The sequence below is a fragment of the Cebus imitator genome, unplaced genomic scaffold (assembly GCF_001604975.1).
Source record: "Cebus imitator isolate Cc_AM_T3 unplaced genomic scaffold, Cebus_imitator-1.0 Scaffold519, whole genome shotgun sequence".
In the NCBI taxonomy this organism is placed as follows: Eukaryota; Metazoa; Chordata; class Mammalia; order Primates; family Cebidae; genus Cebus; species Cebus imitator.
The window spans coordinates 1,250,787-1,264,159 of NW_016107834.1; the positions used below are offsets into that span (position 1 = coordinate 1,250,787).

General features: G+C 51.3%; 1 protein-coding gene across 2 annotated transcripts in view; it reads right to left on the bottom strand.

The window, feature by feature from the left end:
• Positions 1-527: 527 nt before the first annotated feature.
• The window catches only part of EIF3B (eukaryotic translation initiation factor 3 subunit B), a 24,130-nt gene continuing 11,284 nt past the window's right edge, over positions 528-13,373 (bottom strand). For both annotated transcript variants that reach the window (XM_037733353.1, XM_017514191.2), the window contains exons 10-19: positions 11,224-11,434; positions 9,356-9,428; positions 8,413-8,535; positions 5,438-5,516; positions 4,491-4,629; positions 3,102-3,227; positions 2,517-2,594; positions 2,034-2,142; positions 1,763-1,881; positions 528-983 (exon numbers count right to left, since the gene is read on the bottom strand). In XM_037733353.1, coding sequence (XP_037589281.1) covers positions 1,778-1,881; positions 2,034-2,142; positions 2,517-2,594; positions 3,102-3,227; positions 4,491-4,629; positions 5,438-5,516; positions 8,413-8,535; positions 9,356-9,428; positions 11,224-11,434 — 1,042 coding nt within the window. In that variant the 3' untranslated portion in view covers positions 528-983; positions 1,763-1,777. The remainder of the gene's footprint in view (positions 984-1,762; positions 1,882-2,033; positions 2,143-2,516; positions 2,595-3,101; positions 3,228-4,490; positions 4,630-5,437; positions 5,517-8,412; positions 8,536-9,355; positions 9,429-11,223; positions 11,435-13,373) is intronic.

Below are 13,373 nucleotides of genomic sequence, written 5' to 3' on the forward strand. Positions count from 1 at the left end.
CGCCCTGTGAACTACAGCCCCATCGCCTTAGGTTTGTAATGGTCCCTTGGCTGTGAGTTGAGTGCTGCCTCAGGTTCCACAAGTTGAAAAGCGGTGGATGAAATGCTAGGTCATGGGTGCCAATGGGAAGTGAGACCCTGCAAACAGAAGGGGTTGAAACTCCCCCCATTTGTGTGCTCCTTCCCAACAGGAAACCCGCTCAGTACTACAAGAGGACCGCGTATAAGTGGACAGAACTGACCATCCTCAACACACGTTTCCCAATGTGTCTAACGCCAAGCAAAGGCCACAGGGTTCTCACCAGGGAAAATGACCAGCACCTTTCACAGGAAACAACAGAACGGAAGAGATTGTGGCGTGACTGACCAGCAAACTGCTGGATGCAGGGCGGCCGAGTGTGCCCAACGACCAGATGGGACGGCACCCTGTGGAGACCTGGCTTGGCAAGCAGGCACCTGCCACTGAGGAGGGAGGCAGGCAACAGGTTCAAGGTCACTATCTACATTCAAAGAGAGGAGATAGATGGCTTTTTCATACAAGTTTGCTTTTATTTCCAAGTTCAACCTGTGGAGAAAACTGGCCACCACCTGCACAGTGGGGGTACGAGGCGTGGCAGTGCCCTCCCGGCGGAGCTCCAGCACGTGTCCAGCACTACGCGCGACAGGGACGCAAGTCCTTCAACGGAAACACTGCTCAGCTGTGGATGGGCACCGTGGAAACACCACTGGCTGCGGAAGAAGATGCTGCCGGTGACGCTGCTAGAGTCTACGGAGCCAACACAGGTGGTTCCGACAGAAAACCCCAAACAAGAAAGAAGTGGAAGTGGTGCCTTAAAACCCCCCACTGCAGACACCAGGGGCTGAAAGGCACAAAAATGTGTTGCAATGGCAGAATCCCAGGCGTGGTCACAGTCCAGAGCACGGGGAGGCGGTGGGAGTCGAGCAGGCTTCCTGCAGGGCGGCCTCCGCTCCACACCACACGTGCTGCAATGCAACAGAGGGACCTCACTGACGCTCCGTCCTGCAGCTCAGCGCAGGAGCGCCAGGCGGGGTCAGCTCAGTGGCTCCGTCCTCTGGACGGGCAGGCAAGGCGGCCCTAAATAGCACCACCTGAAAAGGCTGAGGGGCTGCTGAATATCACCTTGGGGCTGACATTGAGTCCGGCAACAGGAGTCACCTTGGCCACAGAGAGCTGAGCCCGTGTGCCACCACCCCTCACTCATGGTCCTGCCCTGGGGACAGCAACCAGGCCATCCTTAGGCACCCCCAAGTCCCAGGGACTTAAACCTTCTGTCCCACACATGCCCATGCTGTGAGGCAAGGCGGCCCCCAGGACTCAGGAGCTCCCCAGTCCCCGACGTGGAAGGTTTGTCTCGGAACAGGCTGGTGGCTGCTGGAACCAGAGTTGCAGCCACGCACGCCAGTGTTTTTTTCTGGTGGAAACACCGCGGCCGTCATTAGCAAGGGTGTCGGCAAATGGCCAGGCACAGCCACGCTCCTCTTCCTAGCACTTCCCAGCACCTGGCTACGGTGTCTCCCTCACCCAGCACTGCCTGAAAGGCACCATATGCGATGCAGTCAGAGGGCACAGCCAAGGCCAGGTCGGCACCAACTCCACATTTCACACAAGGCTCAGTTAACCCTGAGCATGTAACACCAGGGCTTCACCCCTGTCTTAAAGGAGGTGCTTTCTCAGTGAGATAACAGAAGCAGGGTGAGAGGAGCCAACAGGACCCGCGTCACATCTCCCCATAGACGCTCACCACAGAGCTCCCTGGTCACTCCTGATTCCCGAGGGGGATGATTTCTTCAGTGACAAAGAATTCTATGGTCTCCTCTTCCCAGTCGTCCACATTGCTGTCCAGCTCATCAGTGTCCACCCCTGAGGGGACAAAGGGCACGGGTCACCCATAGGGGCAGATGCTGAGAGGCACCGCTGAGGCCATTGGGAAGAACACAGGAACTCGTGTCCACTGGGGCCCATGGCAGCAGAAGGGCCAGCTGCTAGAGTCTATGGAGGGATCTCAAAGTTACCTCCTCGAAGCTCCAGGCGCTCGTTTTTCTGCTCCATATAGAGCTCCTGGGCCATCTTCCGGTACTTCCGGAAGTCTTCCATCATGGTGCGCCTTCTCTCCACCAATTCCTGTGCATGAGGGTGGGGAAAGCCACAGAGCTGGTGACACCTGCCTTGCCATTACTAAGAGCACACAACCGGGGACAGAGCCAGGACAATGGCATTTGGAGGTGCTCAGGCAGGAATGGCAGCCCATTCGTTCTCATTTTCCCCCAACACCGCCCCCGCCCACAGAACAGCAGTGAGGCTGCCAACTCCAAGTCCCCATGCCAACCCCTGTCCCCCACTGTATCCCTCCTAGGAGGAAAACAGAACCAGTGTCTTCGGGTCAGAAGCAACTCTGAGCAGACACACAGCAGCCCCCTCGAAGCCTGACGTGAACCCGCCTTTGCTGTGATGGTGGATGTCGCAGCATGGCTCTCACTTCAGGGAACGAGGCTCACCTTTGAGGCTTTGGACTGGCTCAAACGATCCTTCTGTTCAAAGATCTTAGAGTATTTCTTCAGATCCTTTTTAATTTGCTGAAACAAAAGACTACTGTCACTCAGGATTTAACATTCAAAGCAAGAAGCACAAACGCAATCTTCAAAGTTGCCGCCATGAAGTGACATCCAGAGTCATTAACACAACACAGTGCCCCCGGAGTGCTCACGCCTGCTGTCTCTTCCCTGTTTCACGTTGAGACTGACTTTCTTCCTGGGATTTAACCCTCCTCTTCGTTCTGACCTAATATCATCGGCCTATTTTACCATCATTATGTAAATCCCAGACAAGTCACTTTCTAATCCCACCAGGACTTTTTAATAGCCCCTGGCATCTTTTTATCCACCCCTCAGGTTCATGTAAAACTTCCCTCAACAAGCTGAAGACCTCAGTTTACTCTCCTAAAGCTGTTCTATTCCATTCAGTTTTCACTGTTCCCTCATCTCTTCAAAGGGCCTAGCCCCCAGTCACCACCCTAACCACTTTTCCTTTCAATGCCATAACCACCTCCACATGCCCTGCACCTGAGGGTGGGGGGCGCTGACCTTGATCTGCTCCTGGCTCAGGAGAGTTGGAGGCCGGGGCCGCCACAGCAGCTGGCAGAAGCGGTCCTTGTTGTTCTTCTGCAGGAGGCGTCCCTGGAAAGTCCACAGCCAGTACGCGTTGTCCACCTAGGCCAGGGCAGGGACACACCAGGACATAAAAGGGTCAGCAGAGCCACAACAGTGACGATGTCACTTGCTGAACAAGGTCCTGGATATCGGGGACACGTGTGAACCAAACAAAGCTCTATCTTTGCTGAGCTGACATTCAGCAGGGGAGGTGGTCAGTAAATGAAAGACACAAAATATAATCAACCCAGAGTGCAGGGCGCACAGCAGCTGGAGCAGTGCTCATCATAGCACAGACCTACACGCTCCTGCTGGCAGCAAGAACCCCGCGCCGGATGTAAGCTAACTGCATCACCACATGCCGCTCAGTTCCACTCTCTTCGTAGCATGACTCTCTCATGAAGGACGGCGCCGTCACTGGCACCCAGGATAAACTCCCTATGACAGGCTGGCATTGTAGGAGCTAAGTGTTTATACCTCAAGCAGAGTGGTCAATAGCTTACAAGGTCTTTTCTTTTAATGGGGTTAGGGTTTCACTACGTTGCTCAGGCTAGTCTCAAACTCCTGGACTAAAATGATTCTTCTGCCTCTGCCTCCTAAAGTGGTGGGATTCCAGGTGTGAGCCACTGTGCCTGCCCTAAAGTGGTGTCAAGGTAGGCCCCACCACAGTGACATATGAACATACCTGGACCCAGGCCGTCATCAACACACCCTGATTTAAATGTGAAGATTTCTAAGTCTAGACACTTGTAGTAATATTTGATAAGTGGGTATTCCTAAAAGTTCAGTATCTCATTCAATAAAATTACCCTAATTTGATCTCATAGACTCTATTTGCATGGACGGTTCAAGTGTCAATACCTCCATCAACTTTCTAAAAGTCACTAAATACAGGAAGTCCTCGACAAACTTAATCAGCGGTTTTCGAATAAGAACTTGTGGGTAAGGCGGCAGCTGGACTTGACCACTGACTCCAAAGAGGTCTTCATGTCTGAGGTTATGGAACTGTTCAGACTAACTGTTCAGGAGTTAAAGGAAATGACTCCTCTCTGCAGAAAAACACTCGTGCATGACACACTCATACTCCCTTTCAGGGGTCCCTGGGCCCCAGGGTAAGAACCCCCACCATGAGCAGGGGCTGCTCCCACCACCTCTTCTACAACCCAGAATCCTCCTTCTCCTGCCATGAACACCAGCTGAGACTTCTGTTAAACACAAAGGCTTGGTGCCCCTCCCTGAGGTCCCAGGACAGCACCAGAGTCAGTGGCCAGCCAGCACTCCCTGCTTCTATACACAGCCAAAGCTATGCCCTCGGGCCGGCACCTTATGGCTCCACCAGGACACAGAGGTGACGACATAGCGCCCGGTAGGATCCCACTCAACATCAGAGGCCATGTAGTGCTCTGCGATGTTCATGACCGTGCAGTCCGAAGTGTCCACAAACGCTAAGGCACCATTCATACTGCAGAGACAAACGGGACTGTGAGGTTCACGGTGACTCATTCTTCCCGACATCCCACTCCTGAGAGGCACAGCATGGGGTCCCCAGGGAGCCAGCCTTGGCGTTAACGTGGAAACAAGCACAGCCAACAGCCTCTGGTGGCCACTGTGAGACTTACACATCACAGCTTGCAGTGTGTGCAGTGAGAATTACGCATGTCTGCCATCACTATTATTTTCACAGGAAATGTTATCTGAGGCTAAGTAAGCCTCCAAAATTACAGTAGCAAGTGTCGACAATGAAGCAAGGGAGAGCAGCGACAAAAGGATATTCTTTTAACTCAGAGCAGAAAGCTGGAAGCTTCTCCACAATTTTGACATACTGCTGGAACGCAGCTAAGACCCCTACCGTGACACCAACCACAGAGGTAAGGCAGCCTCACAGAACTAACACCCTCCGGTTAGAAGAGAGGGGATTGACCTCCTGGGGCGGGGGTAGGGGGGTAACTGGATTGCTGGAAGGCACTTGATTAACCATGAGAGAACCACAACCCACAGACTGGTCAGCCTGTCACTTCACAAAAGCATCTGCGAGTGCTTATTTCCATCTGCCCTGGCTTGGCCTCAGTCTTGGAGTGTCATGGATCCGCAAAGGTTCAATAATGTCCCATCCACTGACACCGGGGTTAATTCTTTCTGTGCGCAACACTCCCTCTGCCAAGAAGTGGGAGGAGGAAGCAGGGCGCACGGTGCAGGCGCCTGAGGGGTCTCCGCTGCGGCATGCAGAGCGCTACTCACGAGGCGGACAGGCTCAGCGCGCGGACACCCACCTCCTCAGGCCCGCCAACACCACAAACTGTCCTTGGGGGCTCCAGAAGATGGTGTTTGCTTGCTGCTTGTCGAACATCTCTGAAAGGAAACAGAGTGCTCGTCAGGAGCTGTGAGGGCTTTCACCCCAGGATGAAGTAAGGAACCAAGGGCAGTAAAGGCTGGGGGGCTTGGCCGTCGGTCACACTACCCACGTGGGCACAGCTGGGAATGCCCGACCACCTCGGAAAACAATTTTACAAAATCCATCGCTAAGTACCCCTTAAGTCATAATCCATACTTTAAATGGGGGAGAAAAAAAAGGGGCAGGGGTATTTCAAAGCAAAACTATTTTCCTATTTCCTGAGGGAAATGGACAAAGAATTCGCTTTACAGCAAATGTTCATTGCTGCAGGGACCCCAACAGGGAGAGGATGTCAGAGACATGTGACCCTGGAAGACCAAAGCCACTTTCCTAGCGACAAGACATCTTTGGAGAAGCTGTATGCTTGTTGAAACTGTCTACAGTCATCATCTTTCCAGGTACTAAGTCTTACTTCCATAAAGGAACTCGGGCAGAGCCGTTGCAGCAGTGAGAAGTGAAAGCCAGCCGGGCTGGGCTCAAGTCCCCCTCAGAGCTTGGTCAGACAGAGCTGACGACCTGCAGCCTCTCTCTCCTTAGCCTGTGGTACATCCAAAAAAGAAGCTAGGGCAGGATATGGAGGGGAGGAGATGTGGGAAGGGAGACGCACCCCAGCAGGGGCAGGGGTCTCAGACCTGCACCAACAAAAAACCCCAGCAGCCACAGGCACGGGATAGAACCCACACGGTGGCCACAGAGTCTATGCCAAACCTCAGGAGAGGCGCGTCATACGTGTTTGGAAGGTACAGGGTACTTCTGCTTGCTGTCTGTCTTATGATCTAGAAGACTGATACAAGTCTCTGGACAGTCTGCAACTGCCCATATGTTTCCACCAAAGGGAATTAATGATACAGCCCATCTTGTGATCTACTGCCAACTGAGAGCACCACGCACCTGCCAATCTCCAGCAAAGTGAAAACGAAACTAAACTCCTCACAGAATCATGCTGCAAAAGGTGAGGCCAGGAGATTCCAGCGCTTTACAGGTACAGGGCCAAACCCACGGCTCTGCAGGTGGGCATAAGGCAGCCAGTCGTTTGCGGGAGGAACACAACCCCTTGCTACCTCCCGGCTGCCACACACATACACACCACGCCTGTGAAGCAACAGGCAATGGTTCATTCCATCCCCAAGGGCGCCGGGCTCTATGCTGAGCAGAGACCCCGGATGAAGTGCGGAGCCAAGGGCAAAGATGGCAGATGCCATGAGACAGGCGAGCGCCACCGCACCACTATGAGGAGCAAGCCCCAGGTAGGTGAGTGTGGTAGCTCTGGAACCAGGTGCATGGGGGCAAGGCACAGCCGCCTGGAACAGCTCTGCACTCCCTGCAAGGTCAGAGGCACCCGACCCAGACTGGGGACTGGCGGGAGCATGTCCACAGGAAGTCACCCCAAGCCCAGAGACAGCAGCTACAGCCATAAGAGAAACAGCTTCACTTGAGACAATGACAGAGAACAGAAGCCTTGGAAATACTTGCTTAAATATGAGGGCCCAATGGGGCTCAGAGAGGCGCCCTGCCCCGCAAGGAGGCTGCACCACTGGGCCATGGCTCACTGCCGTCAGCCGAGTCCACTGGGCCCCCATTCCCAGGCGAGTCCTGCCCAGCAGTGGTCCTAAGCCAGTCAAATGCTCACTGCTGGGCGACTGGGTCCTTATCCGTCTGATCTGTTCAGAAAAGGAAAGGGACCAGGCTACTTACTGATGAGTTCAATCTTCCTGTTGTTTTTGACATGGTAGAAAGATACAGATATCCGCGGAGCCTCTCCATGCAACACAGCACATTTACTTCCATTAGGTTCCCAGGCAAAGGCTGTGATGGTTTCTAAAATTGACGAAAGAGACCACTCCCTTTTTGGTCAATTCAGAACAGAATACTCTTAATCAGTTAAAATGTTCACTATTCAACCAGAGAGAAATAGCCCTCAACATTTAAAAGTTAATTACAAGGACCACAAAGCAAGCATCAGCAGGAAAAGGTGCACATTCCCAGAGTTTCAGAGGCAGCTGCCTTCACTCGTGTGAATGACCTATGTGAAACTGTTCCCTTCCTAAGAGCAGGATACCCAAGGTGGGACAAGGAGCCTGACATCGCAGGCAGCTGTGGATGCCACTTGCTTTGCACCTAGTGTGGCGTCTACAGTGGAATCCTGGCTTCCTGTCTCCCTGCCTGGCAGGGTGGCCAGGTTTGACGTTTGCTCACCTCTCTATTTTTCTCCTTCCTTCCTCTTTGTTTCTATAGCAAAACAAAAAGCCATACAAGAACACAGGCTGCATTTCTTCTCTCGTTTCTGTAGACAGGGTCTTGCTGTCACCCAGGCTGGAGTGCAGTGGCGCAATCTCCGCTCATAGCAACCTCCGCTCCTGNGATGCCATGAGACAGGTGAGGGCCACTGTACCACTGTGAGGAGCAAGCCCCAGGTAGGTGAGTGTAGTAGCTCTGGAACCAGGTGCACCGGGGCAAGGCACAGCTGCCTGGAACAGCTCTGCAAGGTCAGAGGCACCCGACCCAGACTGGGGACTGGTGGGGGCATGTCCACAGGAAGTGACCCCAAACCCAGAGACAGCAGCTACAGCCATAAGACAAACAGCTTCACTTGAGACAATGACAGGGAACAGAAGCCTTGGAAATACTTGCTTAAATATGAGGGCCCAATGGGGCTCAGACAGGCGCCCTGCCCCGCAAGGAGGCTGCACCACTGGGCCATGGCTCACTGCCGTCAGCCGAGTCCACTGGGCTCCCATTCCCAGGTGAGTCCTGCCCAGCAGTGGTCCTAAGCCAGTCAAACACTCACTGCTGGGCAACTGGGTCCTTATCCGTCTGACCTGTTCAGAAAAGGAAAGGGACCAGGCTACTTACTGATGAGTTCAATCTTCCCGTTATTTTTAACATGGTAGAAAGATACAGATATCCGCGGAGCCTCTCCGTGCAACACAGCAAATTTACTTCCATTAGGTTCCCAGGCAAAGGCTATGATGGTTTCTAAAATTGACGAAAGAGATCACTTCCTTTGTGGTCAATTCAGAACAGAATACTCTTAATCAGTTAAAATGTTCACTATTCAACCAGAGAGAAATAGCCCCCAACATTTAAAAGTTCATTACAAGGACCACAAAGCAAGCATCAGCAGGAAAAGGTGCACATTCCTGGAGTTTCAGAGGCTGCTGCCTCCACTCGTGTGAATGACCTATGTGAAACTGTATCCTTCCTAAGAGCAGGATACCTACGGTGGGACAAGGAGCCTGACATCGCAGGCAGCTGTGGATGCCACTTCCTTTGCACCTAGTGTGGCGTCTACAGTGGAATCCTGGCTTCCTGTCTCCCTGCCTGGCAGGGCGGCCAGGTTTGACGTTTGCTCACCTCTCTATTTTTCTCCTTCCTTCCTCCTTGTTTCTATAGCAAAACAAAAAGCCAAACAAGAACACAGGCTGCATCTCTTCTCTCGTTTCTGTAGACAGGGTCTTGCTGTCACCCAGGTTGGACTGCAGTGGCACAATCTCAGCTCATAGCAACCTCTGCTCTTGGGCTCAATTGATCCTCCCACTTCAGCCTCTCGAACAGCTGGGACTATAGGTGTACACCACGACACCTGGCTAATATCTGTATTTTTTGTACAGAGAGGGTCTCACTATGTTGCCGAGGCTATAAAAACATTTTGTGACCTGGAGATGGCTATTAATGGTGAGAGGTCACAGTCGTGATTCCATTGCTCAGACAACATACTAGCAGGAAAGTGTTAAAAGCCAAGTGCAAAACAGCACATAGGGCCCATCCAACTAAAAATGACTAAAATAAAACTTGCCTTTCATTTCGACCACATCCACGGGTACCTGTTTTTCCCTCATTCGGAAAATTTCAAAATTTGTGACAACACCCTGTTTAAAAAAAAAAGGAGGGAAAGGATGACATTCTGGACATTGAAAACATGAGAAAAAGGTTTAAATCAAAGGACAACTTCATAATTAGAGATTCGATTTTCACGCCTGGTTCGCAAACACGAGCATCTCCTGTGATGGCAGCCACAGCCCTCGAGAGAGAACACAGTTCTAACGCTGGAGGGGAACTGCCGGCACCCCATCTAGAGGCAGCTACCGGACATGCGTGAAATAATCCGACCAGATCCCACCTTCAGGAGCCTCCCTGCCCTCCACAATCTGGCACAAGCAGTCCCAGGGTCCTCACTACAGTCTGCGTGCCAGGTCCACAGGGCCCAAAAGGCCCACCCATGGGGCTGGTGAAACTATTTCAGACAGTGGGGGTGTTCTGCAACCATGACCTTCCAGAAGTCCTGCCCCACTCCAGGAGTCTAAGGGGAAACCGCCCCAATGTCCACCAAAAGAGGAAGGAGGCAAAGAAACGTGGTCCACCCAACAGCAGATTCCGGTTCAGACTCAACACCGTGGACAAGCCGTAGGAAAACTGCTCCATGAAGGAGTTAAGACACAGAGGCTGCAAACTATGTGATTCCAGCTGCGAGTCTGGAATAGGGAAGTCAGAGACATTAGTGATGCCAGGAGATGGGCAGAGAGACTGCTAATAGGTATGGTGTTTCTTTGTAGAGTGATGAAAACGTTTCTTATTTTTTATCTTTTAAAAATTATCTATAGAGATGGAGTCTCACTGTATTGCCCAGGCCGGTCTGAAATTTCTAGCCTCAAGTTATCCTCCCTCCCACTTAGGGTGAGCCACCTCGCCCAGCCAATGAAAACACTGTGAAATGAGTGATGGTGGCTGCACAACCCTGTGAACACACTAAAAGCCGCTGAACTGCCCCACCACTTTAAAAGAGTGGAATACTTCCATTAGAGGAAAAACTCAGACAAGTTTTCATAAGGTAAATATTAATTATCAACTATATGCACAAAAAATCTGAGTATGCTACTCTTTGTGCTTAGAAAGAAAATAATATTCTCGACCAGGCACAGTGGCTCACCCCTGCAATCCCAGCACTTTGGGTGCCCGAGGTGGACGGATCACCTGAGGCCAGGAGTTCAAGACCAGCCTGACCAATATGGTGAAACTCCATCTCTACTAAAAATACATAAATTAGCTGGGCGTGGTGGCAGGCACCTGTAGTCCCAGCTACTGGGGAGGCTGAGGCAGGAGAATCACTTGAACCCAAGAGGCGGAGGTTGCAGTGAGCCAAGATCGTACCATTGCAATCCACCCTGGGTGACAAAAAAAAACCACAAAATGATATTCTCATTTTAGCAATCAATATAGAAAAAAGGTGGGTGTCTGGGGACGTTTTACTGTATTCCTTTGTGAACTCTAAACCATGTGAATGTAGTATCTATTCAAAACTTATTTTGGAGACAGTGTCTTGCACTGTGGCCCAGGCTAGAGTAGAGTGGTGCAGTCATGGCCCACTACACCCTTGACTGCCTGGGCTCAAGCAATCCTGCCTCAGCCTGCCAAAGTGTTCAGATTCTAGGCATGAGGCACCACACCCAGCCTATTCGAAAAACTTTTCTTAAAAAAAAAAAAAAATTATACTCTTCAAATAGAATATGCCAAGATCTCTAACTAAGACTTGCCAGGTATCTCAGGAAGGTGTCAAAAAAATCCACAAATCCGAATTTAAAAATCCATTAACAGCCTCCAAACAATACAGTGGTCACTGAAGAGCAAAGGATAAGGAACCTCCAGTTCCCACGGACACCCACGTACCTGGGTGCCTTTCGGAGTCCTGTCTACTTTCACACACAAGTAGTCTCCATTCTTCTGCCAATGCAGCTTGCAATCCACCACATTGAACAGGTTCCTCACTCGGATCTCTTGCCTGGTAGGCAGCTGCATCAGGGTTACCCTGGCTGGAATATCTTTGTCTTCAGGCACCCAGAAGGCTATTATGTTACCACCAGGAGACCAAGAAAAGTCTCTGCAGATCAGGAAAATAAAATGTTACAGCAAAGACCAAGTGATGAGGAAACTGAAAAGCAGAAGAGAATAAAAGAACTCATTTGCTGTACAGAAGCTCAACGCCGTCACGGCTGACGCTGAGCGCTCATTCCGCACATGCACACACTGCTCTGGGCATGGCGCACAGCTTCACAGGTCTTCACCAGGACCCTGGGGCATTACTGCGCTCACTGTAACAGGGAGTGAATGTAGACAACATATGAGCAATCCCACCATCACGCATAGACTCATATAGACTCCAGCCTGGGCTCCGTCAGCTCACTCTTAGACACCACATACTGCTGCTTTGAGGCAATTTAGGCTGGCAGATCCAGCTATTTGACATCTAAAGATTAATTAAGGTGTCAAAGGGGAAAACGGCAAATCAAGTGTAAGCAATGAGCAAGAATGAGGGCAACTCCCTCCAATGGATCAAGTGCTCAACAGAAGAGCTGCTGGAAGGAACGGTTCCTGAGCTCACCTACGCGAAAAACAGCTTTATACACGCTATGTGCTCTGTTTTGCGTTTACTGAGAACCAACATCCTGGTCTTTCTACTTTATGAGCCAAAATTTTGCCCCAAAATGTAAAAATAAAAGGAGTAAGAAACATCAATGTCCTTGGATTGCTGGTAGAAGTTCACTGCCGTGATACCGACCAGTTCCAAGAGTTTTCTGATAAATAAAAACGTGCCCATTCTTTGATAATGAAAATGAGCTGAGGGCTCCCCAAACTCTGCCTCAGACAGAAGAGTAACAGGAAAACCTTTCGCTTAAGCAAAGTCCCCTCTCTTCCTTAAAAGACTGGAACCACCCTCCCAGTTTCTAGGTCGAAGATGAGGTAGATGGAAGGAAGCCAACTCAAGACTCTGGCCTTGAAGATTCATTTCTGGGCACAGAAAGGAGTTGCTGAAGTGGTGTCTCAAGGGTGGTGGGCCCAGCGCGGAGCAGCCTTGCTGCCCATTGGCTCAAGCCTTCATCCTGGCATTCAGAATAAACTCACCTTAGGCTGGGCACAGTGGCTCACGCCTATAATCCCTGCACTTTGTGAGGCCAAGGGAGGCAGGCAGGCAGATCACTTGAGGTCAGGAGTTCAAGACCAGCCTGGCCAACACGGTGAAACCCCTCTTCTAAAATATACAAAAAATTAGCTGAGCAGGGTGGTGCGCCCCTGTAATTCCAGCTACTTAGGAGGCTGGGGCACCAGAATCCTTTGAACCTGGGAGGCGAAGGTTGCAGTGGGTCGAGATCATGTCACTGTATTCCAGCCTGGGCAACAGAGCAAGACCCTGTCTCAAAAAAGATTAAAAAATGGCTGGGTGTGGTGGCTCATGACTGTAATCCCAGCGCTTTGGGAGGTTGAGGCAAGACCAACTTGGCCAACAGTGAAACCCTATCTCTACTAAAAGTACAAAAATTAGCTGGTTGTGGTGGTGGGCACCTGTAGTCCCAGCAACCCAGGAGGCTGAGGCAGGAGAATGCCTTTAACCCAGGAGACAGAAGTTGCAGTGAGCAGAGATCATGCCACTATACTCCAGCCTGGGGGACAGAGTGAAACTGTCTCCAAAAAAAAATTTTTTTTAAAAAGAACAAACTCACCATGTTCTCTCCAACTGGTTAAGAACTGAGTGCTAGGCTGGGTGTGGTGGCTCACAAGTATAATCCCAGCACTTTGGGAAGCCAAGGCAGGCGTATCACAAGGTCAGGAGTTCGAGACCACCCTGGCCAATATGGTAAAACCCTGCCTCTGCTAAAAACACAAAAATTATCCGGGCATGGTGGTGCACACCTGTAGTCCCAGGTACTTGGGAGGCCATGGCAGGAGAATCGCTTGAACCTGGGAGGCAGAGGCTGTGTTGAGCTGAGACTGCGCCACTGTACCTCAGCCTGGGTGACAGAGCAAGGCTCCATCTCAAAAAA